At 41.8% G+C, this 24,712-nt stretch overlaps 1 protein-coding gene across 3 annotated transcripts in view; it reads left to right on the forward strand.

Moving 5' to 3' along the window:
- The window catches only part of sh3pxd2aa (SH3 and PX domains 2Aa), a 109,010-nt gene that overhangs the window by 32,474 nt on the left and 51,824 nt on the right, over window positions 1-24,712 (forward strand). For 2 of the 3 annotated variants that reach the window (XM_061083552.1, XM_061083553.1), the window contains exon 5: window positions 257-348. In XM_061083552.1, coding sequence (XP_060939535.1) covers window positions 257-348 — 92 coding nt within the window. Of the gene's footprint in view, window positions 1-256; window positions 349-24,712 lie in introns of those variants that run through there. The other variant, XM_061083554.1, reaches the window with a different exon arrangement.

The raw sequence follows: 24,712 nt of genomic DNA on the forward strand, positions 1-24,712 counted from the left end.
TTGTTAGTACATGTGTAAAATGCATAATTTATTATTATTATTGTTTACATATTCTCACCTAACACTTTTTATAGTGCATGTGGCAGAAAACAATTGCCCATTTACTTAGGACACTCCAGCAGAATCAATTAACGAACATTAAAATGCATCTTGTTTCCAGATTGTATCACCAGGGTGCCCTATGTTATGTTATATAATATTTTTTGATCACAGGCTGCTATTTTACCCACCGTTCTTCTCCTGTCTCTCTCTGTAGGCGCTGGTGCGACTCCCCCCTCAGATTTCTCAGAGCGAGGAAGTGCTGCGCTTCTTTGAGACGAAAGCTGAGGACATCAATCCCCCAGTGGAGTGAGTGTCACATACTGTACATACTGAACACACAAACACATGTACACACTGGCAGTATGCACTAGTCAGACTTCTGATTTATGTGCTGCTGTCCTGCAGTGACACCATCTTTACTGTGGTGGCAGAGTCAGGCTGAACTTGACTGAGAAGGAAGAGTCATTGCTTGTGACATTGGCTTTTTGTAGTAAAACAAACCAAACATTAGTTACAGCTCGCCTCTATCTGCACTGCTGTTACATCGCGTTTTGGCACTTCATTAATTTAAATTTCAGGAGTTCTGTCATCTAAATAAGACAGTACAGTCAGGACTGATGATTTTTTTTTTTCCTCTTCCACTCGCTCTTATTCAGGCTGCCTAATGATGTTATCTTGAAGCAACTGACTGAAAAGATTGAAATCAAAGGAAATTCAGTCTATGCTCTGTATAAGCAGATACAATTTCTTGTGATTATAAATTTACAAATTGTAATCTCTCACATCAGGGTTAATTTTCGCTGAGTTAAAAACTAAATGACTTCATGCTGCACAGGCTTGTGGATTTTTTCTGTATTTTTTTCAAAAGTGAAGCTTGTCGTTTGAGCAGCTGAAAATCAAAAGTGTAGAACATGTGCACAACCCATGAATCACACAAAGGTGCTTAAAGGTAGGGTTGGTAATTTGTTTCACAAAAACATCATATCTTATTTGATGAAAAAAAGCCAGTGTCTGACCTTGCAGTACTGTAATAAACATGACAGATAGATTTCATTTGGACGAAATGAAAGAAGAGACGATAGCCAGAAGTTAGCAAGCGAGTCTTGGAAAAGTCATCTTCTAGCAGCCATGAGTCAGTGCATGTTTGTGAGGGTTTAGGTGCGAAGCTATGACGCGAGCGCCGATGTGAGGGTGTAGGATGTATCGGTTGCATATTTTCGGTTACATATTTTTTTGGCCTGCTCTTGTGGGCCTTTCTGGGATAACCAACCCTAGCTTTAAACTCAAAGCAGAGAAACAAAAACATAGGTCTGCACACTTTGTTTCCACTTCAGTGAAGCTGTAGTGAGTCATCCACCATGCTCTTCACGTTGAGTCTGAAGCTGGGCATGTAGCTCCGGTTGTTGGTATATGTAAATCTGCATTGAAAGGGGCTACAGTGTGTGCACCATTGTTTCTGCAGCTAAAAACCACACACAGCACAATAAGTTCATTGTGGTGATTTGCAGGTGAAAAGATGCTTAGGTGTCAGTGAAATACTGGACTCAATTTGACCACATAATGTTCAACTGTAGTTTAGAGTTATTTTGATTAGTGTATATGGACTTGCAGCTTCTCCTCAACAAGAAAGAAACTGAAAATATAATTTCTCGACATAAGTTAACACATAACTGCCACCACAGTAACGAGTATGCCTACAGACAGATACAACTTCCTCATAAATGTGCATCATCCTTTAAATGTTAGCTTCTCTTGCATGTTCCCAAATGCGGCATCGATGGCTGTAAGCTCATTACTTCTCTGTCTGTTCTCGCTTTCTACTCTATTCCCAAATCACCTCTCCCTCTCTCCGAGTTCGTTAAAACCTCCTATCAGGCCAGGTGGAGGGGGAGTTGATGGTGTGAGAAAGGGGGGGTGCAGAGGAAGAGGAATTGATGGATGTGAGAGTGGGAGGAGGAGAGTGACTTGTTTCATAGCAGGAGATAGCCCCTTTGGGTAGTTTTTAATTAGAGAACACACTCTCCTCTCCAAACCTCAAATGCCAGTATCGCACTACTCATTTGCAAATCAGTATTCTTGTTAGACCCGGGCAATGTCTTTTTTTTAATTACTCCTCTCTCCTCTCCTCTCTTCTCCAGGCAGGATTTAGTGACCTCTGCCTGTCACTGATTTTCAGTACAGCCCAGCGCTACAGATTATCTCCCCCTCTCTTCCTATAAATTCTTTCTGTCCAACTCGGCCCCATAAATTATAGTACATTTAATTGATGCTGCATCACAGGTTAACAAGCTTCACAGCTTGCCCACTCATTCTTTGATCAACAGGTCTGGTTTACTCTCTGTCCATACAGCTTTGCCGTCTCCATCTCCATCTTTTCAACTGACTTGTGCCCTTCTATCTAATATATCGCCCAGCCTCTTAGTGCCCTGTGTAGGCTATATGTATTCTGGTGCATAAAAAATTAAAATACTTTCATTTGATCAACTGAATTGATGGATTTAAACTCGGACTTCAATCTTACAGAGATTCACATAGGACAAAGTGTATTCAAGAACACAATTACAGGGGTTCAACCTCAAAATTAGACAGTGGTGAAAATACAGAACAGAACCATAGAACAGTCTCATGTAACTTTTGAGACGTTGTTAATGTTGTTAATGTTAAACATTTTCAGTGCATGACTTGAGCAACTTTGGGCTTGATAGAAAAATGTCAAAGCCACTGCAGTAGAGAACAAGGAAACCTTGCTTTAAACAGCACAATGGTGTATGTGGGAACTTGAAGACAATTAATGAGTAGTTATCACATGCAATGTATGATAAAATAAAGGCAGTTAAGTTAATCTATCAAACTAATATATAAACCATACACATGAACAATAATAAAGCAAATTCAGTTTTATTTCATGAAAACATTGACTGAAAGATCTTAAGCATAGATAAACCAGGTAGGATGAACATAATATTTTCCAACTTCACTCTGCACCATAGACTGCAAACAACGCCCATCACACCAAATTTAATTAGTGACAGTATATTGTACAACTGTCTTTTAGTTCTGGCTATCGTCTTGTGTCAGCGCTTCATGTCTCTCTGGCTGAAGACTGAGTGCAGGCAGGCAGGTCGGTTAGTGACACAAAGTTATGGCGACCAATCATCTCTTTTTTTTTTTTTTTTTTTTTTTTTTACATGTATTTTTATTGGTTGTTAGACAAGATGTACACTGTCACACATGTTGCAATATTTCAATTAAATTTCTTTTTGTGTCAATGTACAATGAAACAGTAGCATTTTAACAATTTACATTTTTATATTTTTATAAACCCCATCCCACCCTAACATTCCCTGTGCAAACAAAAAAAAAAAAAAAAAAAAGGAGGGGGGGGGAGGGGGAAGTTCTCCTAAGATGAAAGCGTTTGCGCTTTACGTTAACGCCCTATACTAATGAGAGGGGAGAGTGACAAGTTTGTCAAAATAGACCAGTAAAGGGTCCCAGACTTTGTTGAATTTTCCGGTTGATCCTCTAAGAAAGTATTTAACTTTTTAAATTTTTAAAAACATCATCATATCAGAAAGCCACACAGATGCCTTCGGTGGTAATTGTGATTTCCATTCCAAGAGAATTCTCCTTCGAGCAATTAGAGTGGCAAAGGCAATAACATTTTTCTTGTTAGTGGCTGTCGCAGTGTCGTTACCCCTTACCCCAAATATAGCCATTAAAGGGCTAGGTTGTAGATGTAGGCCAAAAGCAACATTCAAAATCCCAAATATTGATTTCCAAAACTCTTCCAACTTGGAGCACGTCCAGAACATATGAGCTAGGTCTGCGTTAGTGGCTTTACAGCGATCACACGTATCATCTAGTTCAGGGTATATTTTTGCAAGCCTGGCCTTACTATAGTGAGTACGGTGGAGAACTTTAAATTACATTACATTACATTACATTTCATTTAGCTGACGCTTTTATCCAAAGCGACTTACAATAAGTGCATTCAACCCTGAGGGTACAAACCAAGAACAACAAGAATCAAGACAGTAAAATTTCTTCGAAATAAAGCAAAACTACAGAGTGCTATAAGTAAGTGCCATTTTAGTGCTACCAAAGTGTTAGTTTTCAAAAGTGGTTAGTTTTTTTTTTTTTTTTGTTTTTTTTATTCAAGGTACAGTCGGAAGAGGTGTGTTTTTAGTTTTCGGCGAAAGATGTGTAAACTTTCAGATGTCCGGATGTCGAGTGGGAGCTCATTCCACCATTTAGGAGCTAGGACAGCAAACAGTCGTGATTTTGATGAGTGTTTAGCTCGCAGTGAAGGAGGAACGAGTCGTTTAGCTGAAGCAGAGCGGAGAGAACGTGCTGGTGTGTAGTGTTTGACCATGTCCTGGATGTAAACTGGACCTGATCTGTTTACAGCATGGTATGCGAGTACTAGTGTTTTGAACCGGATGCGGGCAGTCACTGGTAGCCAGTGTAGGGAGCGGAGGAGCGGAGTAGTGCGAGTGAATTTAGGTTGGTTAAAAACCAGTCGAGCTGCTGCATTCTGGATGAGCTGCAAAGGTCGGATGGCAGTAGCAGGTAGACCTGCCAGGAGGGAGTTACAGTAGTCGAGGCGTGAGATGACCAGGGCCTGGACCAGAACCTGCACCGCCTTCTGAGTGAGAAGGGGGCGTATTCTCCGGATGTTGTAAAGCATGAATCTACAGGACCGCGTTGTTGCAGTAATGTTGGCAGAAAGGGAGAGTTGGCAGTCGAGTGTCACACCCAGGTTCCTAGCAGTCTGAGTGGGGGTCAGCACGGAGTTGTCAAAGTTAATAGTCAGGTCATGGGTGGGAGAGTTTGTCCCTGGAAGGAAAAGTATTTCAGTCTTGTCAAGATTAATCTTCAGGTGGTGAGCGGTCATCCACTGAGAGATGTCAGTCAGACAGGCAGAGATTCGAGCTGCTACCTGTGTTTCTGATCGGGGAAAAGACAGGATTAGTTGGGTGTCATCAGCATAGCTATGGTAGGAAAAGCCATGTGAGTGAATGACAGAGCCGAGAGTGTTGGTGTACAAAGAAAAGAGGAGAGGACCCAGGACCGAACCTTGAGGGACCCCAGTAGTGAGAGGACAAGGTTCAGAAACAGATCCTCTCCAAGTTACCCGATAAGTGCGTTCGTTGAGGTAGGAAGAGAGCAGGGAGAGGGCAGAGCCTGAGATACCCAGGTCCTGAAGGGATGAGATCAGGATCTGGTGGTTCACTGTGTCAAATGCAGCAGAGAGGTCTAGAAGGATAAGGACAGAGGAGAGAGAATCTGCTCTAGCAGTGTGAAGCTGCTCAGAGACAGCAAGGAGGGCAGTCTCAGTTGAGTGACCTGCCTTGAAACCAGACTGGCGAGGGTCAAGAAGATTATTGTGGTTCAGATAGGAGGAGAGTTGATTAAAGATTGCACGCTCGAGAGTTTTGGAAACAAAGGGAAGAAGAGAGACAGGTCTGTAGTTATTTACTGCAGACGGGTCGAGGGTGGGTTTCTTCAGGAGAGGATTTACTCTTGCCTCCTTCAGAGAATTAGGGAAACAGCCATTTGAGAGGGAAGTGTTGATAAGATGAGTAAGAAAAGGAAGAAGGTCAGGAGCAATAGACTGGAGAATGTGAGAAGGGATGGGGTCAAGGGGGCAGGTGGTCGGGCGGGCAGAGGTTACCAAGGTCAGAACTTGATTGGGAGACAGAGGGGTGAAAGAGGAGAGCGAAGGGGATGAAGATGAAGTTGATGGAGGTGTGGTTCTAGAAGGAGGATCAGAAAAAGAAGATCGTATGTCATCAATCTTTTTTGTAAAGTAGTTGACAAAGTGGCTTGGTAGAAGGGAGGAGGGAGGAGGGGGACTGGGGGGGTCGAGGAGGTTTGAAAATATGGAGAAGAGTTTTTTGGGGTTAGAAAATGAGGATTGAATAGTAGTTTGGTAAAAAGTGCTTTTGGCTGTGGAGATAGAGGCAGAAAAAGAGGAGAGAAGAGACTGATAGGCGAGCAGGTCGTCCAGGTGTTTAGATTTCCGCCATTTCCTTTCTGATGCTCGCATAGTGGCTCTGTCGGCACGCACCGAGTCAGTCAACCACGGAGCTGGGGAGGACTGGCGGACCTGTCGTGACATAAGAGGGCAGAGAGAGTCAAGAGAGGAGGACAGAGTAGAAAGGAGAATGTCTGTGGCAGAGTTAGGATGCATGAGTGAGAAGGAGTCAGTGGAAGGGAGAGCTGACAAAACACAGGATGCTAGAGAGGCAGGAGAGAGGGAACGAATGTTGCGACGGACAGGTACAGACTCTGTTGATGTGGTAGGGTTGTTGTTTTGAGACAGTGGGAGAGAGTAAGAGATAAAGAAGTGGTCGGAGACATGAAGTGGAGTTACAGTGAGGTTAGATGTTGAGCATTTCCTGGTGAAAATATAGTCAAGGTGGTTACCGGCTTTGTGAGTAGGAGGGGAAGGACTGAGTGAGAGAGCAAAAGAAGACATTAAAAGTAAAAGATCAGATGACTTGTCTGTCTGGATGTTAAAGTCACCCAGGAGGATGAGTGCAGGGCCGTTTTCTGGGAAGTTTGAAAGGAGAGTGTCTAATTCCTCCAAGAAATCTCCCAAAGAACCTGGTGGACGGTAGAGAACAACAATAGTTAATTGTACCGGATGAGAAACTGTCACAGCATGAAATTCAAAAGACGTTGGGGTAAAAAGTGGAAGCGAGTAGAGAGAAGAGGACCATTTGCGGGAAATTAGTAAACCTGTGCCACCACCCCTACCAGTGGGTCTGGGTGTGTGGGTGAAGGAGAAGGCCGAGGAGAGAGCAGCTGGGGTGGAGGTGTTGTCCGGTGTGATCCAAGTCTCAGTGAGAGCAAGGAAGTCAAGCGATTGCTGTGTAGCAAAGTGAATCAGATTGAGGCGTACACAAGAAGAGGTTCCATTTACACAGCTAAGAGCTCTAACCCATGTCTCGTCTGAAATGGCTGTTCCTAATTCTTCCTCCCATTTTGTCTTGATGTCTTCGGTTGATACACTACTAAACGACATAATTGAATTATATAAATTAGAGATTTGGCCCTTCAAAGTTAAGGGAATCTTTAGTATGACATCTAAGTTTGAACTTTCAGGTAATTTTGGGAACGATGGGTTGTACGTTTGAATAAAGTGGCGTATCTGAAGATATCGGAAAAAACTGGATTTAGAAATAGAGTGTTTTTTGGCCAAATCCGTGAAAGTAGGAAAAATATTATCTATGAAAAAGTCCTTGCATGTAGTAAGACCCATAGTGTTCCATTGTATGAATGTGACATCAAGTTCAGCAGCTGGAAAAAGGTGGTTATTACATATGGGACTTAGCATAGAAAGGCCAGACAATTTAAATGTTTGCCTGAATTGTATCCAAATTCTTAGGGATGAGCGCACTACTGGGCTTGAGGAAAACTGTGATGGGGAGAGAGGAAGTTTTGTTGTTAACAGTGCAGGAAGTGATGACAGATTACAGAGCTTTGCCTCCTCACTGCACCAACCCGTGTCTGGGGCCTGAAACCAGTACATTATTTTTTGCAGATTCGCTGCCCAATAATAAACCCTGAAATTTGGGAGAGCAAGCCCACCCCCTTTTCTCGGTCTTTCAAGCAATGTTTTACGAAGTCTTGAAGATTTACCTCCCCATATGAAACTTGAGAGTAGGGCATCAAGTGAACGGAAGAAGGATTTTGGCAGGAAAACTGGGATGCTCTGGAACAAGTATAAAAATCTAGGCAACACATTCATCTTGACGCAGTTGATTTTCCCAGCCAAAGAAAGGCAAATAGCACTCCATCTCTGGAGGTCAGATTTTAGTTTCTCCATTATAGGTGTGAAGTTGGCCTTAAACAATTCAGAAAAAGAAGGGGTGATATTTATTCCCAAATACTTAAAACCTGAATGTGATATACAAAATGGCAAGTCTGTGTCTGGAATCTGCTTTGCCTTATCATTGATAGGGAAACACACACTTTTTGAATAGTTAATTCTATAACCTGAAAAACCACCAAAGTCAACCAGAATCTTCAAAAGTTCGGATTTACAGGATAGCGGGTCCGTTAAAAATATTAAGAGATCATCAGCATACAAGGAAGCTTTATATTCCATCTCCATCCTTCTAATGCCATGTATGGATGGTGTAGTTCTAAGTTTAATTGACAGGGGCTCTATCGCTAAAATGAACAGTAATGGGCTAAGTGGGCAGCCTTGACGCGTGCCCCTAGATAAAGGAAAATACTGTGAACATAATTTATTAGTGACTACTGCAGCTTTAGGAGATGAATATAATGGACAAATCCAGGACATAAATTTCGGCCCAAACCCAAATTTACCCAGTACAGCAAAAAGATATTCCCATTCTACTCTGTCGAATGCCTTCTCCGCTTCTAGGGAGACCACCACCTCTGGTCCTCCCCCAGACGCTGGAGAATGCACCACATTCAGGAGTCTACGAATGTTAATGAATGAGTGACGGCCTCTCACAAAACCGGTTTGATCATTTGAAATTATGTCTGATATTATGGTGTTTATTCGAGAGGCCAGAATTTTAGACAGTATCTTAACGTCCACGTTCAGTAAAGAAATAGGCCTATAAGAGCTGCAATCCACCGGGTCTTTACCAGGCTTCAGCAAGACCGTGATGAGAGCCTCTTTGGGAGAGCTGTCTGTTCAAACGAGTGCTTAAACATATTGAGAAGCAAAGGGATCAGTTTGAAGGAGAATTTTTTATAGAATTCGACTGGGAAGCCGTCCGGCCCAGGGGCCTTCCTGCTCTGCATGTCCTTAATTGAGTTATCTACTTCCTGTCGGTTTAGAGGTCTTTCCAGGTTGTCCCTTTGTTCCTGTGCAATTGTTGGAGTATTCAGGGTTTCTAAAAAATTAACCATAGAAGAAGTGTCCTGAGGGAATTCTGAGGTATATAACTCAGAATAAAATGTTTTAAATGTATTATTAATTTCTTGGGGATCAATTGTCAATTCTTGAGGTGTTTTCCTAATTGTTGATATGAGTTGGGCAGACGACTTAGCCTTTAACTGGTGAGCAAGTAGGCGTCCTGCCTTCTCCCCATGTTCATAAAAGAATGCTCGTGATCTTAACAAGTTATGTTCAGTCTTTCCAGTAGATAATAAATCATATTTTGCTTTCAGATTTAATTTTTCTTTGTATAGTTCAGGCGTTGGAGTTGTTGAGTACTGATGATCAATTTTAAGAATAGAATCAATGAGCTCCTCCTGTCTTTGTTTTCTTTTTTTATTACGTGAAGCCGAAAATGATATTATTTGTCCCCTCAGTACGACTTTTAATGTTTCCCATAGTATGGATGGTGATACGGAGTCATTCTGATTGGTTAAAATGAAATCATCTATTGCTTTAGACATGAACTGACAAAAATCTGCATCTGAAAGTAATGCCGTGTTAAGTCTCCAAGCTGGCCTTGGTGGGCAATTAAGTGTAAAGCCAATATCAAGGATGACGGGTGCATGATCAGATTCTACAATAGCAGAGTAGTCTACAGATTTCACTGAGGGAAGAAGACGCCTATCAATGAAAAAATAGTCTATTCTTGAATAAGACTGATGAACATGTGAAAAACAAGAGAATTCCTTTTTGTTTGGATTCAAAAATCTCCATGGGTCAATACAGCCAAGGTGCGTCATAAGACTTAAAAGAGCTCTGGACATTTTGGATGAAGGTGCAGATTTGGGACTTGACCGGTCCATGGCTGTGTCCATCACGCAGTTCATATCACCGCCAAATATTAGATGATGAGTATTTAAATCTGGTAATAAGGTGATTATCTTCCTGAAAAAATCTGCATCATCCCAGTTGGGGGCGTAAATACTAACCAAAACCACCGGGGTGTGATAGAGACGACCTGATACTATAACATAACGTCCCTGGGGATCTGAAATTATTTTTGAAGCAGTGAAGAGTACTTTTTTATGGATTATAATTGCAGCACCTCTAACTCTGTTACTAAAGGTTGAATGGTACACCTGACCTATCCAGGCCTTTCTAAGCAAAACTTGATCCTGTACTCGTAGGTGCGTTTCCTGCAGAAATGCAATTTCAGTGTGCAACCGTTTTAAATGTGAAAAAATTCGCGCCCTTCTACTGGGCCATTCATGCCTCTGACATTCCAGCTAACAAAACGAACTGCAGACCCTCCAGCTAAAGTTGTGTTTGCTCTATTCATAGCTTAATAAACAAGCGGATTGGGTAATGATACGGCTGAAATGGATGGTGCTGTATAGCCAGATCGGGAGAATATAAAATGGAGAACGGGAGAAAAAAAAAATAAAAAAAAATAAGAAAATAAAATAAGAAAATAAATAAATGAAAAAAAAAAAAAAAATACCCACCCTGGAACATGTGTAAACTCTAGGTTCGTTCTCTGAACAGTAACGAACCGCAGCTATCTTACTGTGACTATGCTTCCAATAGCCCATGCGTTTTCCCCCTTACACAATGCTCCCCACTCTCACTTTAACAAGTATACACATTCAGCGCATTGACTCTGAACAGAGATTAATAACATTGTAATTCCCAGTCAACATAAACAACCGCCATTATTATAACTAGTAGGCAGGCTAACTTAGCATTATTCGAACTACTGCATAGACAGGATAGATGGCTAAATGATAAATAAATGCATCTGAACCATAGGATCTGAACAAATAGTCTAGGAAAGTAGTTTTGCTTGGGCTACGCCCCTCTCAGGCTGCAACGTTAGCCAGTTGACAACAAACATTCTGCTATCGATTATGAAAGTGATACAGACTGACACTAGCTTCACTTAAACTGTAACAGCTCAAATTAACCAACCTTCAAACTTATTGATCACTTCAGCTCGATGGAATTCTGTCGGTCTCAGATTAGCCCATTTAAGTCAGAATCAGTCAATTGGTCCGGCAACCCGACGGTCATAGAACACCTTGGCAGCTTCTGGTGAGTGGAAAAAGAGAGTCTCATCCTCAAACTGAACTCGGAGGCGTGCGGGATGCAGCAGGCTGAATCGTATCTTCTTCTCATAGAGGAGCTGCTTGACGTTTTTAAATGCAGCGCGTTTCTTCGCCAGGCCCGCAGACATGTCCGGGTAGATCCTCAGTTTGGAGCCGTTAAACTCCACGTCGTGCGTCCGGGCCCACCGCAATGCCTTTTCTTTCACCTGGAAACGATGGAAACACACCACAAAGGGACGGGGCGGCTGTCCTTCTCGAGGTCTTTGGCCGGGAGAACGATGAGCCCGCTCCAACTCCGGTGGGTTTTCAAAAACCTCTTCGCCCATTGCTTTCATTAGCAGGTCGGATACAAACTTGACGGTGTACTGGCCCTTCTCGCTGTCCTCCGGGACGTTCAGGATTCTCAGGTTTGCTCTGCGAGAGCGGTTCTCCAGGTCATCCACGCGTTCGAGCAGTGTGGCATTTTGCTCCTCTAGCAGTTTTATTTTCCCGTCCGCTGTGAAAATCGCACTGAAGTTATCCCCAGCCAGAACTTCGGTTGCCCTTAGCCGTGCTTGAAAGCCAGTAACAGTCTCTGTCAGTGCATTCACGGAGGACTGAAGCGGGGCAATTGACTCCTGAATCAAAGCAGAGATGTCCTCCCTGAGAGAAGACCGTTGTTTCGACAACTCGGCTACAAGCTGGCTCACGGAAACAGCCTCGGCGTTTGCAGTCGTTCCACCACCGTGTGGGCTAGCACTAGCCATAGCAGCTACCTTGCTAGCAACACTAGTTCGGGTTGTTGGCGCAGCACACAGCGGCGGCGCACTGGTCGGCTTATTCTTACTCATCTCGCCAAAGTTGGCGATTCGGTCATTCGGTCAGAGTTTACTACAGTCCTGCTATAGACAACAACAAAGAAGTGTTTCAGAAACAATTTATCAAACCTACCTTTTAAACAGCAGAATTACATCGTTCATGTTTGAAGCTAATGTACGAATAACGCAGCATTTAATGAATGTGACGTGGCGACACAGCCCGTTGTCGGATAACATCATGTTGTCTTGAAAAAGTTTAACTTTTCCATATTCACGAGGATGTGATTCTACGTATATCCCCATTGCAAAGGTGTCACAGCTGCAAAGAGGATAAATCTGTGTCCATACTGCAGGTGTATCATCTGTGAAACGCCTCTGAAACACATGAGGCTGTGAGACAGTAAAAATGAAAAAATCACAGTGGATTTTGTGCTCCACGGTGATTACTGTCCCAGGCGTCCTATGTTTGTTCGATTGGGCCATTTTTGCAATGATTTCACACAGTCTGATGCAGCTTTAATTGCCATACATACTAAGACAAGAGTGCACAGCTAGAAACATCTATAGACACATGGTGAGCAAATATTCTGCCTTTTTGTCCCAGGGAGAAGTGCTTTACTCAGGCAGCCATTAAATGACTCAATGAAAACAACATTAGCAGGCTGCGGAGCTAACGTCACAGTTTGAAACCAGTGATGGTGCAGTGGTGAAGATCTGTCTGACTAAGTACTATCCTCCAGTCAGCGTCAGATCAAACAGAGCTGGAATCTCTTCAGGCTTCTCTGTTTCCCTGCAGGCTTTCACTCTGTCTTAATAAAAGAGGAAAATACTCAGGGGAGGGAAGTGCCCACTGTCTATTTGAAAAAGAAAAAAGAAGACTGCTCAGTTAATGGTCTGTAAGATGTCATGATCCAGAGGACTCGATTGGGGAACGGCTAAATGGATAGGTGCGTAATGCATTTGCTAAATGAAAATGAATCACAGGGAAGAGTATTCAGGAATGAGATTGGCCAATGATTTAAAGTTGAGATTGGCATGTGTGTGTTAGCAGTGTGTGGATTATTTAATGTGTGTGTGCAAGTGCACAAGTTTGTCCTATTTATGCATTTGGTGTATTTAGTCCTGCATCTGCATAAAGAAGCAAACCTGATTACTTCACTGAATCCATTTGGTTTGAACTTTGAGGTTCTGCAGCTGCAGCAGAAAAAGAAGTAAAAGTAAAAGATTGATTTTGTAGTTGGAGAAGGCAGAAAACACGACGGGTTGGAGTGGCTGCCAAATTAATGTTGACAGCCTGTAGCTAGAACCTGAAAATGAGATGAGCGGCAGAAGATATGAAGCTCTCATTAAAAATGCATCTGACAGATCCACTGGTGTAGCCAACATTTATTTTTTACACTTTGTTTTTCACATCTTGACTGAAATATCGGCGGACCTGATTCGTATAAATTGAAACTATTGATATAATTGTCCAGCTCCTGATAGCGTTGCAGCACAGGTTTTTCCACAGAGGAATCACTACTGTCTTTGACTTGTTAAACTTCCCAGTGATAACAGAGGAATGTTACAGAGCTGTGCTACTTTTACCTCACAAGGCTTTGGCTGAAGAAGACACCAGCACATAGATAAAAACAACAGCGCAGGTTTCTTTCTGGACTTTTGGTGAGTCTCTTTTGTAACTAATGTTAATCAGCTACAGTAACACACAGTCTGCCAGGGGCAACATTTGTCATTTTAACATTTTAAGTAGAAGAAACAGGCAGCACCTGCTAAAGATAATATCCTGAATCGCTTATAACAGTTTAATGTAGATGTTTCTATAGCAGTTAGTGAACTGTGATATTGTCCTCCCAAAATATGCCAGTAAAATTATTAGAAAATGCCGTTCAACCTTTATGTAAATTGGCAAGCCATGAAAACAGTGATATGGTGAACAGAAAATTAACGATGCCAGTAGACACTCTCGCCAAGGAGGTTATGTTTTGACCTCTCTCCGTCTGTTTGTTGGTTGGTTGGTTTGATTCTCTGCAAGATTACATGAAAACTGCAGAACCGATTTCCATGCTGGGGTATGAGCCAAGAAAGACCCCATTAAATTTGGATCAGATCCAGGGACTTTTTCAATAACTTTTTCTGAAATTGTGAGATTTCACTCATTTACCAGGGAATATTTTATCAACCTTGTTGGAAAGATCAGGCACATTTAGGGGACTGATTTCTATTAGTGCATAGGAGTCGGTGCAACTTGATTGAATTTGAGGGGACTGTTGGAAGAATGCTCTCTACTAAGTGCACATGTAGTTTCAGTGGATTTTGTGTTAAATTAAAACTCTAAATGCATATAAATCTTTAGTCAAACAAGTGACTTGCACTTAAGATAATTTTCTCAATCAGTTTTTTAAAATTTACTTGCAAATATTGTGCAAGAATTTATCTGTTCATGATGAAAGCGTTTTTGATTTAGTAACACGCACGCACGCACGCACACACACGCACACGCACACACAAACACACTCACAGTATTTATATAATGTTGAACCTCCATGCCCATCTCTCTCTCCTAAATCATCCAAAACGTTGTGAACTCAGGGCTTTGTGACTTTGTATCCACCATCTGAATCAATACAGGATTATCCACATCCTATACTCATTTCTTCTCTCCCCTAAAACTTGACATGACCCAGTTTAAGCCCAGAATGATTTCTGTCCTAACCTGAAGCCAGCCGAAGGCAAATGAGCTGAAACGGTAACTTACAGCACATCTCAAAGATGTTCCCTCCAGCTTCACTTCTCCAATCGGTGTCCTCAAACTGCCTTGAGTGCCGTCAAGCAAGGGGATGAGGGATGGTTGCGGAGACAATAAAACTGATATATGGCATGAGAGTCTCTGTCAAGGTTAGAAATCTAAAATGAAATTGATGCCCCTGAAAAGGTTGCAGCCTACTTATCGGTTCAAAAAGTTAAAAACCCAACAAGGAGGAAAAGGCAACAAAGTGAGTGAGGTTACAACAGATACTGAGTTTGCAGTAAGCTGTCTCCATGGCAATTTGTCAATCTCTAACAAATGCCAGGTGAGGTGGTTAAAAGCGCCACAAAATGCTCTTAGGTGGACTTCAGTGCTGTTTCTATCAAACTGCCATTTCTAGGTTTACAATGAACTTTTATGTCGAACATGTTTTTATATAGAAGAAACATCCTCGGGTAACCTCCATGACAGATTTACTTTATTGTTCTGTTACAAAATAACAAGGTAAACAAACAGTGAAGTTAACATAAATGTGTCACAAATACGAAATACATCCAAGATTGAAATATCTGAGAAACCATTTAAATCACCGAATCACAACATCATTTCTCTCAAGGCACTTCACATAAAAGGCAGAGACCATAGAATTTTGTAGAGAATCCTAGCAGTTCCCGCAATGAGCTAATTGTTGTGTGTGTGTGTGCGTGTGCGTGTGTGCGTGTGTACGTGTGTGTTAACGGTCGGCGATATGGCAAAAATACCATATCATGGTATCATCAGCTGAGTCGGTGTAGGTGTGTGTGTCAGCTTGTCCGTGCAGGCTTGAGAGAGAAAGAGAGTGAGAGGAGTCCAGTTGGACAGAATCAATGAATTAAAATAGTATATATAATTTAATAATGTACACTGAAGCATGGTTCTAACGTTCTCTCTTTAAAGGCAGATTGTAGAGACATTTTAATTATTCATGATATAATATCGTCGTATCGTACACCCCTAATGTAGGACCACACTCAGGTGGGGATCAGACAGACGATTCAAAAGTATTTTTGCACATGTCCAGATCAGTCCATTTACCAATGACCGACCAGCAGACAGGATACCAAATGAGGATCCACCCAAAGCGCAGAATGGGGCCGGCTGAGCATGATGACATTTCAGAGATTGCTGAATGGCCCTAAGCACAGACAAAAATGCTCATTAGAAAAAGTAGGCAGGCAGTCAAAGAACTTGAAAGTACTGATAGTGAGAAGTGCATAGTGTGTTAACCAACCGTCTGGCTGCTTGATCCAGTGTCAAAAATGTGCTTGTAGTTGTGGCATCGATTAGTGAATCAGGCACAGATGTGCATGTTGTTTTGAAAGGAAATGCCAAAACCTCTCGAATGTTGTTTTCTTTCAAAGTTTACTTCTTCTTCGGCATCCTCTATATGTATGGCTCCTTCCTTCATCCCGAGATATTTGCATTCTTCTTTTTTTTGTTTTTGTTTTGCATCTGTCGCAAGTTAGAAGCGTAATCAACATCCACTCGCTTTTGGAAAACCCTCCGGATAATCTCCTGCTCTGTTCTCACATGGGCTCATTTGGACATTATCTTGGGGTCTTAACCGGGGTCTGGAAACTTCTGAAAATATCCACAGCAACTGACTCAGGCATTTTGCTTTCTTTTCAGAAATTATCTGTAAGTTCAGTGCATGTCTGAAAACAACCACAGAGACAGGGCCAAAAACCTTACACCAGGTCCCGTCGTCCTATAATCTCATCCTAAGAGTTAGGGTGTTATCAATTGTTACAACAGCAATGAAAACAGCACCAATTAATTAAAGTATCCCATCATATTATTACTGTTGGAATTAGCTGCTCTCTGTACTGGAAACATCATCTGTGCCTGCTGCTCTGGGTTGGGTTCTCTTTCACACTGCAGACATTCCAGCTCCTTGTTAAACTTTTCATGGCAGGCTGCCAAAAGGTGCTGATCATCTCTAAGTATTCTGAGCAAAGAATGTATTTATCTTGACATCATTGTGATGAGGCAGCATTATTTGTTAGCAAGCGTCAATAAGCTGTTGAATGGCACAAAACTCTCATCAACTTTGAACCACTTCTCCTGAAAGCAGAGCAAGAAAGTAAATGTGGTAAACTGCTTATCTGCTTTACCTGATTCCTCAACTCTTTAAGAAATGAATAAAGACTTTTGGTAACCGATTGTTGATGATTTTGAGCTACCAATTGAAAATAAAACCCCTTTATTGTTCCTTGTTTAAATCTACTTAGCTGCTAAGCTAGAAGCCTGTGTGCTGTAGATTTGGTGATCAGCATGTGCTGCCAAACATTTGACCCTGTGCATACTGCATTTGTGCCGTATGTAAGGCAGAAAAGACTTACAACTATTTTTCAGCAGATTTTATTTTCAGGTTAGTGTTAGTCAAGAAACGACAGAGTTCTCCCATGTTCTCCTTGTACCCTGTTTGTAGTAGAAGTACATATAATCAAGGCTTTATGTAATATGTGGGTAAGGGCTGGAGTGGTTCTCTTCCTCTGGTCCTACCTTCATGAGTAAGTTTCTTGATTGCAGCAGGAAACTATGCATCTCCATCTGAAAGTCTGTAGTGTGGTGTACCCCAAGGTTCTGTTCTGGGTCCTATTCTTTTCTGTCTTCTCCTACAGTGTGTTCTTTCCGTTGGCACACAATATAAAGACAGGTCTATTACAAAACCTCAACATTTATTAAAAGTTCAATGCTGACAAAACAAGAAGTTTCTGTGTTTCCCCAGCTAGAATCAACTCAAATGTAATACACAGTCTAAGGTCTCCTACTGTAAATAACAGTGGGGATGGGTTTGATTCATACCTGCTTTTTCAGCTAAGAAATATTATAAAACTCCCTTTGGAAATGAAACTCAGATTGAGATGATTAATCCCCTTTAACGAATTTTGTAAAAAAAAATCCACAGGCTGCTTAGATACAACATTTTTGACAAAGTCGTTTAACATGATTTCAAACTTTCTAAGGGTCTCTGATTTGTATGTTGGTTCTCACTTCAGGCTTAAAACCGGTTGTGGCTCCTAAACTTTTCCACATAGAAATTAGATGTGGACAACTTTTAAAAATTAGTCAAGTCTTCCCAGGTTTGGACTTTGCTCTTTAATTTATAAACATTTTATTCAATCAAATCAATCAAATCAATCAAATATTATTTGTGTAGCTCATATTCACAAATCACAATTTGTCTCATAGGGCTTTAACATGGTGTGACATCCTCTGTCCTTAACCCTCAGCAAGAGTAAGGAAAAACTACTAAAAACCCTTTTAACAGGTAAAAATACATAGAAACCTCAGAGAGAGCCAAATGTGAGGGATCCCATCTGCCAGGACGGACAGAAGTGCAATAGATGTCAAGTGTAGGAAAACATCATCAAGATAGAGGTTTTAGCAGCATTGATGAGGGTAAACATTTTGAAGGATAACTTCAATACTATATGTCAAGCAGTCCTGCTGCAATCATAGTCTCTGGTCAGCAGCCAGCAAGATCACGATCCACCATCAAGATCGGATCCACTATAGTCCACAGTCATTGTCCACTGCCGCCAGTTAGGATCCATCATCAGCTGCCACCTCTGATTTTTATAAGTCTTTATCTTCAATTTCATTCACTAATTTTCACCAACTTATTTCCCTTCTCTTCCCATGTTGTATGCATCGTTTCATCCCTCCCTATTGACTGTGAGTCATGAAGCATCTTTCCTCCTCCTCCTCCTCCTGGCCTCCCACCTCCATCTTTCTCCTCCCAGTCATCTGTCTGTTCCACTCCGTCTGCTGTGAGCAGGAGACAGGCGACAGACTCACTCAACCTTAATGGATAAGCTGCTCCGTTCCCCTCAGAATTAGGATCAATAGCACTCACTGGAGACCGCACAGCAACAACACGGCAGCGTGCAGCACCGGTGTTGATGGGGTTAAACACTCTGAGCGTGTCAGAGTGGTGAGGAGCGGTCAGCTGAGTGTGTGGCCTGTGGGAAGACTTGTGTGTACATGTATGTGCTTTCATGTGTGAGCGTTTATCGACCAGTCTCTAACGGAGCAGTCGTTCACTTCATGCAATTATATTTTTCAATGTTTGACTTCATGCCCAAAGAGATGCGGCAGCAAAAGAATAGTTTAGTTATTGGTCTTCTTTATTGTCAGGTTATTTCAGTGCAACCCCCATCTGTTATACATCTCTACAGTCTCGCCTCTATTTTTTCACCCGTCATCATTTTACATGTATACACTCATTCACCCGCCCACCCGCCCAGTTGATGCGGTGTCTGACTGACTTGTGCTCTCCTCCTCGCACACTTACTCACAGGGTGGTGTCAAGGTGGCGTTGTCGGCTTGCTACACAAATAGCCCTGGGAGGAGCGGGCCGTATGTGAGTGTGATGAATAACGGTGGCCACAAGGGTGATGACATGTGTCCACTTTATCACTTCCTGGTAAAGGATGGAGGAGAGGAGGAAGGAAAGAGTAATATTGGCCTGGTGCCAAGGGTTGGGAGGAGGTCAAAAACAGGCCAACAGTGCAATGACCATCTCTTTTTATCTCTGACAAGCTAAAGACAACTTAAAATAATCAATACATGAGGCAGTGGCTGCAGTTTATTGGCATTTGGGTTAAAGGTGCGCACTCTGAACTCTCCTTGCACCATTTCTATGGCTAGGTCGAACTGTGACGTTTAGTACGTTTTTATACCCCCACCATTCAGTCTCATTACAGGACTCAAGCCTTGACAACAGCGGGTGAGCTGCTGCTCTACTACATATGATTGAATTTTCTGACTATGATCTGATTAGAAAAAGGAGCCATGTGCCTTGCAGGGCAACACAGGAATCAATCAATCAAACTCAGAAAAATCCCTCAGACCTTTTGCAGATTCTGCTGTCAGCTACAGTTTTCTGCTGTCGCTGCCTATGCTTTGAGTGATGTTGACCCCTATCTGTGGACCAAACATACTGCACCTCAGCGGGACTGAGCTGATGTCACTCTTGTGTAATCAGCTGCTGCTTTTTGAAGTCAAGCAACTTTGATGTTTAATGCATTTTGAATGGATCTTCAGATGGATGTAAGGTCTCTTTTATTTTCTTTTGATGTGTTCATATGTCCTGCAGAATAATAACTACAAAAAAATGGATAGCTCACTCCTGTAGTGCAAAAGCCTGATATGCAAGAACAGCTAACATTGCAGCTGAGGGACATTTTTATGTGTAAAAATACATCCGTGTGTGCACATATTCATACACTCGTATACACATGGGAACTGCCCAGGGTAACTGCCCCTCAGAGCAGTTTCTTTGTGGTGTCACAAGCTTAAAGCTCTCATTACACAACTGTCTGATCTCTTATTCTACTCTCTGGTAACTCTCCACATGGTGGCGTACTTCACAATACAAATACAAAGTGAAGTTCTTTGCACCCTAACCTGCTCGATACAGTCCGGCCACTTGTCCAATCTTGTGTTCTCTCACTAACCTCCAGGGCTTTCTCTCCTCAATAGATTTACTCACTGTTCACACACTTGAACATTTTTCTCTGACTTGTTCTGTCTTATTTCTAACTTATGTCCATTTTGGCCCCCTTCTCTTCCTGTGTGAGATGTATTTCCTCTGGATGGAATTTCTCGGCCCTCTTAAACTTCCCAGACACCCCACAGTCGCAGCCCACCCCAACCCTTTTCTCTTTTTGGGAGACATTACTTTTTCCTTCTCTTACTTAGGCAGTTTCGCCTGTATCTTGCATTTTTATGGCGCCAATTTGCATTAGACGTAGGTCGTGATTTGTTTTATCTGTCGGGGCTCGTGGTAGGCAATCAAATAACTATCAGCCTAAATGTTATTATCTGTTCCCTGCAGACGATAGCGGTGACAAATGTATCTATTAATATGCGCATAATGCATTTCCGCCATGATAAAAATATTGGCCACTGCCCCCCATAGGCTACTGTAGTGTAAGACACGGCTGATGTTATCATCATTCATCATGCCCCCTCACACCCCTCTCCATGAATAACAATAGGGATCGACCTTGGCTTGTGGTTGGAGGAGCAAGATGCTGCCAGATTATCAGATTATCACAGGGATAAGACATGAACTCATGCGATTGGTCAGTTTTGGGGCTGTTGACAGGGGATTGCTTAAGTAGCATGGTCACCCCCTGGTGATGGGGTGAGGACAGATTTTGTGTTTTAGGGCTAATTACAGATAAATGTGTGATTGTGTTTGTGCATTTAGAGAATGTGGAGTAATGGTGCAGAAGTTCTATCTCTGATAATGACAGGAGGCCTTTATTTAACTTCTACTAGCCACCAATTGTCAACCTCATCTCTATGTATGTATCAAAGGTTGACATTCTTATTGCCACTGTCTCTGAGAGAACTACCCTATTCACCACCTCAGATTACCAAGTAAGCAAGGACATCTGAGTTGAGCACTAAATTGATTTAGGATTTAGATGTAGGTTAAGTGTTTAATGTGAGTTCAAATTCAAGCAAAGAACAAACAATGTTATTTAAAAATTTTTTTATCAATCCCAGAAAATGAAAAAGTTATTGAATTTTACAAAGGCTGTCAAATACCACTTTTTTAAAATTTAAGAACTTAAGCACAGTGAAGAAGGAACAAATACTTGCAAATTACAATTCAAACATCTATGATTTAGATGATTTTGAAATAGAATAGGCAGAAGTCGTACATAAAATCTACTAGGTTTTGCCACTTCACAGTAATTATAATATTTTGGTTTTGGCTTGACAAATAAAGCTACTTGAAGATTTTTACTTGGGCATAGAGACAAAGTGACCGGTATTGTTTTTTTATGTTTTACCATTTCATCCATTTTTTAAAAGTGTCTATTGCAGCAAAGTTGCCATATTAGTAATACATTTGATATATTGTTTATGCCTCAATACGATGTTGACTTTAAATGGTCCTGATTGATCAGAGTCAAACAGCAAACAGCAAACAATTTGGATTTTATAAGGGGTATGCATGTAACTGAGAGAGAAATGGATCTAGTCACAGTCCTCTTGAGTGTAGAAATAAGAAACAAATATATTTTTTTTATTCAACTTAAAGAAGCGTTTCTGCTTTCGTGTGTGCAGCAAAGTGTTAATTGATTCCTTGAGTCCAACCTGGAGGGTTAATGTGTACGCTGGGCTTTAGCCTTGTCGTGGTCACGAGGGCTAAAAGACAGCGGAAGACGGGGTAAGTTGGGGCTCCTGAGGGGCTTAGAAGAGGTAGGCTTGAGGGTGGTAAGGTTACAGCTCAGGTCCGGATTTGGTGGCACTTTGGGATGTAGGGGGTGGGGAGCAGGGACGAGGAAAGAGAAAGAAGGGGGTCTAGGATGAGGATCTCTGTGTTTATTTATTGGTCTTGCAGGCCTAGCAGGGAGCCATTAACTGTCATTAAGTTGAAGCAATTATGCTAATGCTTGTAAACACATTGATTAGCGCTTTAGGTTCCAACCCTCTCATATAATTCAAATAAATGACTGCATTGTCCTTACGGACCCATTTAGTAGATTTTTATAATGTTCAGCCTGTTAAAGTTTATACAAAGAATGTAGTCAACGTTTACATAATAGTTATAATACAACTTGACTGGCAAGCAAGTATAATGGTGGTCGAAAGCCTCCAAAACTACACGGAAGTCAAAGTTTGTATCTTATTGTCTTTGTGTTAAGTATTTAGGATGTGTTTAGGTTTTATTTTCCTGAAAATTAGAGTTTCTAACTAAACTGAAGCAATACGAATTTTGAGGGAGTCATGTGTAGAACAGAATGACAAACTGAACTATAAGATGAGGGCTTGTGTTTTTTTTAAGAAACGTAATCCAGCTAACACCCTTATTGTGTTCACTCCTAAAAGCCAACATAATCCTAGAGAAGCAGAACTGCTGTGAGTATGTGTCGTAAATACCACTTGATGGAGAACATGATGTTAGACAACATGGAGTACTCATTTCCATATGGGTAATTATGTGAATTTGAAAGAACACAGATTATGTGTTCTTATACTAATTCATGAGCAGTTAAAGACACTGCGCTGACTTGCCTGAGCCATACACCACATGGGCTGCCTCAGGATGCCTCAAGCTGCTGTAGCCTGACAATCCAGTCGAGTGCTCAGAGCTGTGGAGCTGATAAGACATGCATGGAGGTGCTCCTGCGTCATGGAGCTGTGGTCAGTGAATACACTGTGACTAAATGTCAGCATGTGATGAAAAGCGTGCCGAAATGTGTCTGTATGTCCTTGTATGCTACTTTAAGTTATGCATACCTTTCAGAACCATTTTATAGCAATAGATTTACAGGCTACTTATGTTAATTGCACATGTAGTGTGCAAAAATAGTCAATAGCTGTGTGTGCACTAATCTGCACTAATTTCTGTAGTACAGGAAATCATTTTGTTTGTCACAGGTCTATGGAGGTTGTTTATAGTAAAATGAACTAATCGGAATGGTTGTGATGTAAGCATGAACATTTCTTATTTCAACGATAGCAAATAACTTAAAGACAACCTATGAACCCTATGTACTTCACACGGGTATTAGACAACTCTTTACAGCATTTCTTTATTGGCTGCAAAACCTGGCCTTGAAATTCCGCCTATAGCCACATAAAACAGCCCTTTCTTCATGACTGCAGTATGTGTTCTTCATGTCGCCTTTCACCCCTTGCTTCCTCCTCTCCACACCTCGAGGAGACGTAGGAAAAGAGCTGGCAGCCGGAGCTGGTTGCTCAGCCCTCGAGGGAAGAGTTTGATTTCAGCCTCAGTGACTTGGGTCATTGGATGGAGTCTGGACTCTGTGTTTCTGTTGTCCCTCCTCTTCTCTCTGTATTTTGCCCCACACTGCTCCTCTTTTACGCCCTAATGCTTTGCAGATGCCTCCAAAACGGACCTGCCTCTAAAAACAAAGCCCAAAATAGCCGACATGTGCTCATGTTATGTTACATGTAAGCGGCATAGCTGACAGACTAAACATCTCTCTGTGTTTTTACTGTGTTACAGCAATAATGTCTGCTCTTGTTCAGAACTAGGCTAAATTGCTTCTACTGTGATTCGCTGTTAGCTTTTATCATGGCTAATGGGTGTGTGTTGACTAATATTTGCCTCCTGAGGTGTATTAGTGGGCTAATGCTCAGATGTCATGTAGGCCTGTTGTTCTAAAGCCCTCTGTGAATGCTTAATGCTAACAACCACCCACACATGCTTCAAGCTAACCTTTACTTTGACCTGCTTTCCATGACAACAGTAAAAGCACATGCTATTGATCCCATCACGAGTCACTCTGCACAGCTGTATTTTTTTTATGGTGGCCTCTGATAATATATGGAGAGCAATTAAGTGAGCGAATCAAAAACTGCACAGCTTTGTTTTAGGCCTTCACGCTGTGTTGGGAGATTTGTGTAGACATATAAGCCGTTTTCATTTATTTAATTCAGTTTGCCTCTCACACATGCACAACACAGCAAGAGGTTCTCTGCACAGACGCATTCACAACAGCAATAAATCCTCCGCATTTTTCAGGCAAGAGGTGGAGCAGCCGGGTGCAGTAGACAGAGACAGGAAATGACGTATTTACGTAGAGATCCAGGAATTTCTTGACAACACACAGACAATGTCGTCAGCATTTATCAACACAAACTCTCTTGACATCTTCATCGGTGTCTTCGCTGTGCATGACACAGCTTTTTCATCTTGAGATATTTGTTATCTTTTTTCTTCTTTATTTTTTTTTGCATCTGCTGATGTTAGAAGAGTCATCAGGATCCCCTGCTGGGTTCTCACATCTACTTCTCCTGAATTTCTACAGACTTAAAACTAGGAGGTCAGGCAGAGAAAGTCTGCGGAAACTGCCGAGCGTCTCACTTGGACATTTGTATTCACACATGCACCTCCTCTGCAGAAAATACGGAGGAACAGCGGAGTTCAGTGCATACCTGAAAGCAGTAATAGAGCTGAACCACAGAATACTTACGTCTTTCGATTCTCCTGATTGGGACTTGTTTATAGAGCTCCGAGGTCGTGTTTGCCTTTCAAACCATGCACAGCGTGAATAGCTTAACAGGCTCCCTGGGAGATGGTTACAGCAAAGTACTTTTCATGCTGCTGCTGCTGCTGCTT

The sequence above is a fragment of the Limanda limanda genome, chromosome 2 (genome assembly GCF_963576545.1).
Source record: "Limanda limanda chromosome 2, fLimLim1.1, whole genome shotgun sequence".
Taxonomy (NCBI): Eukaryota; Metazoa; Chordata; class Actinopteri; order Pleuronectiformes; family Pleuronectidae; genus Limanda; species Limanda limanda.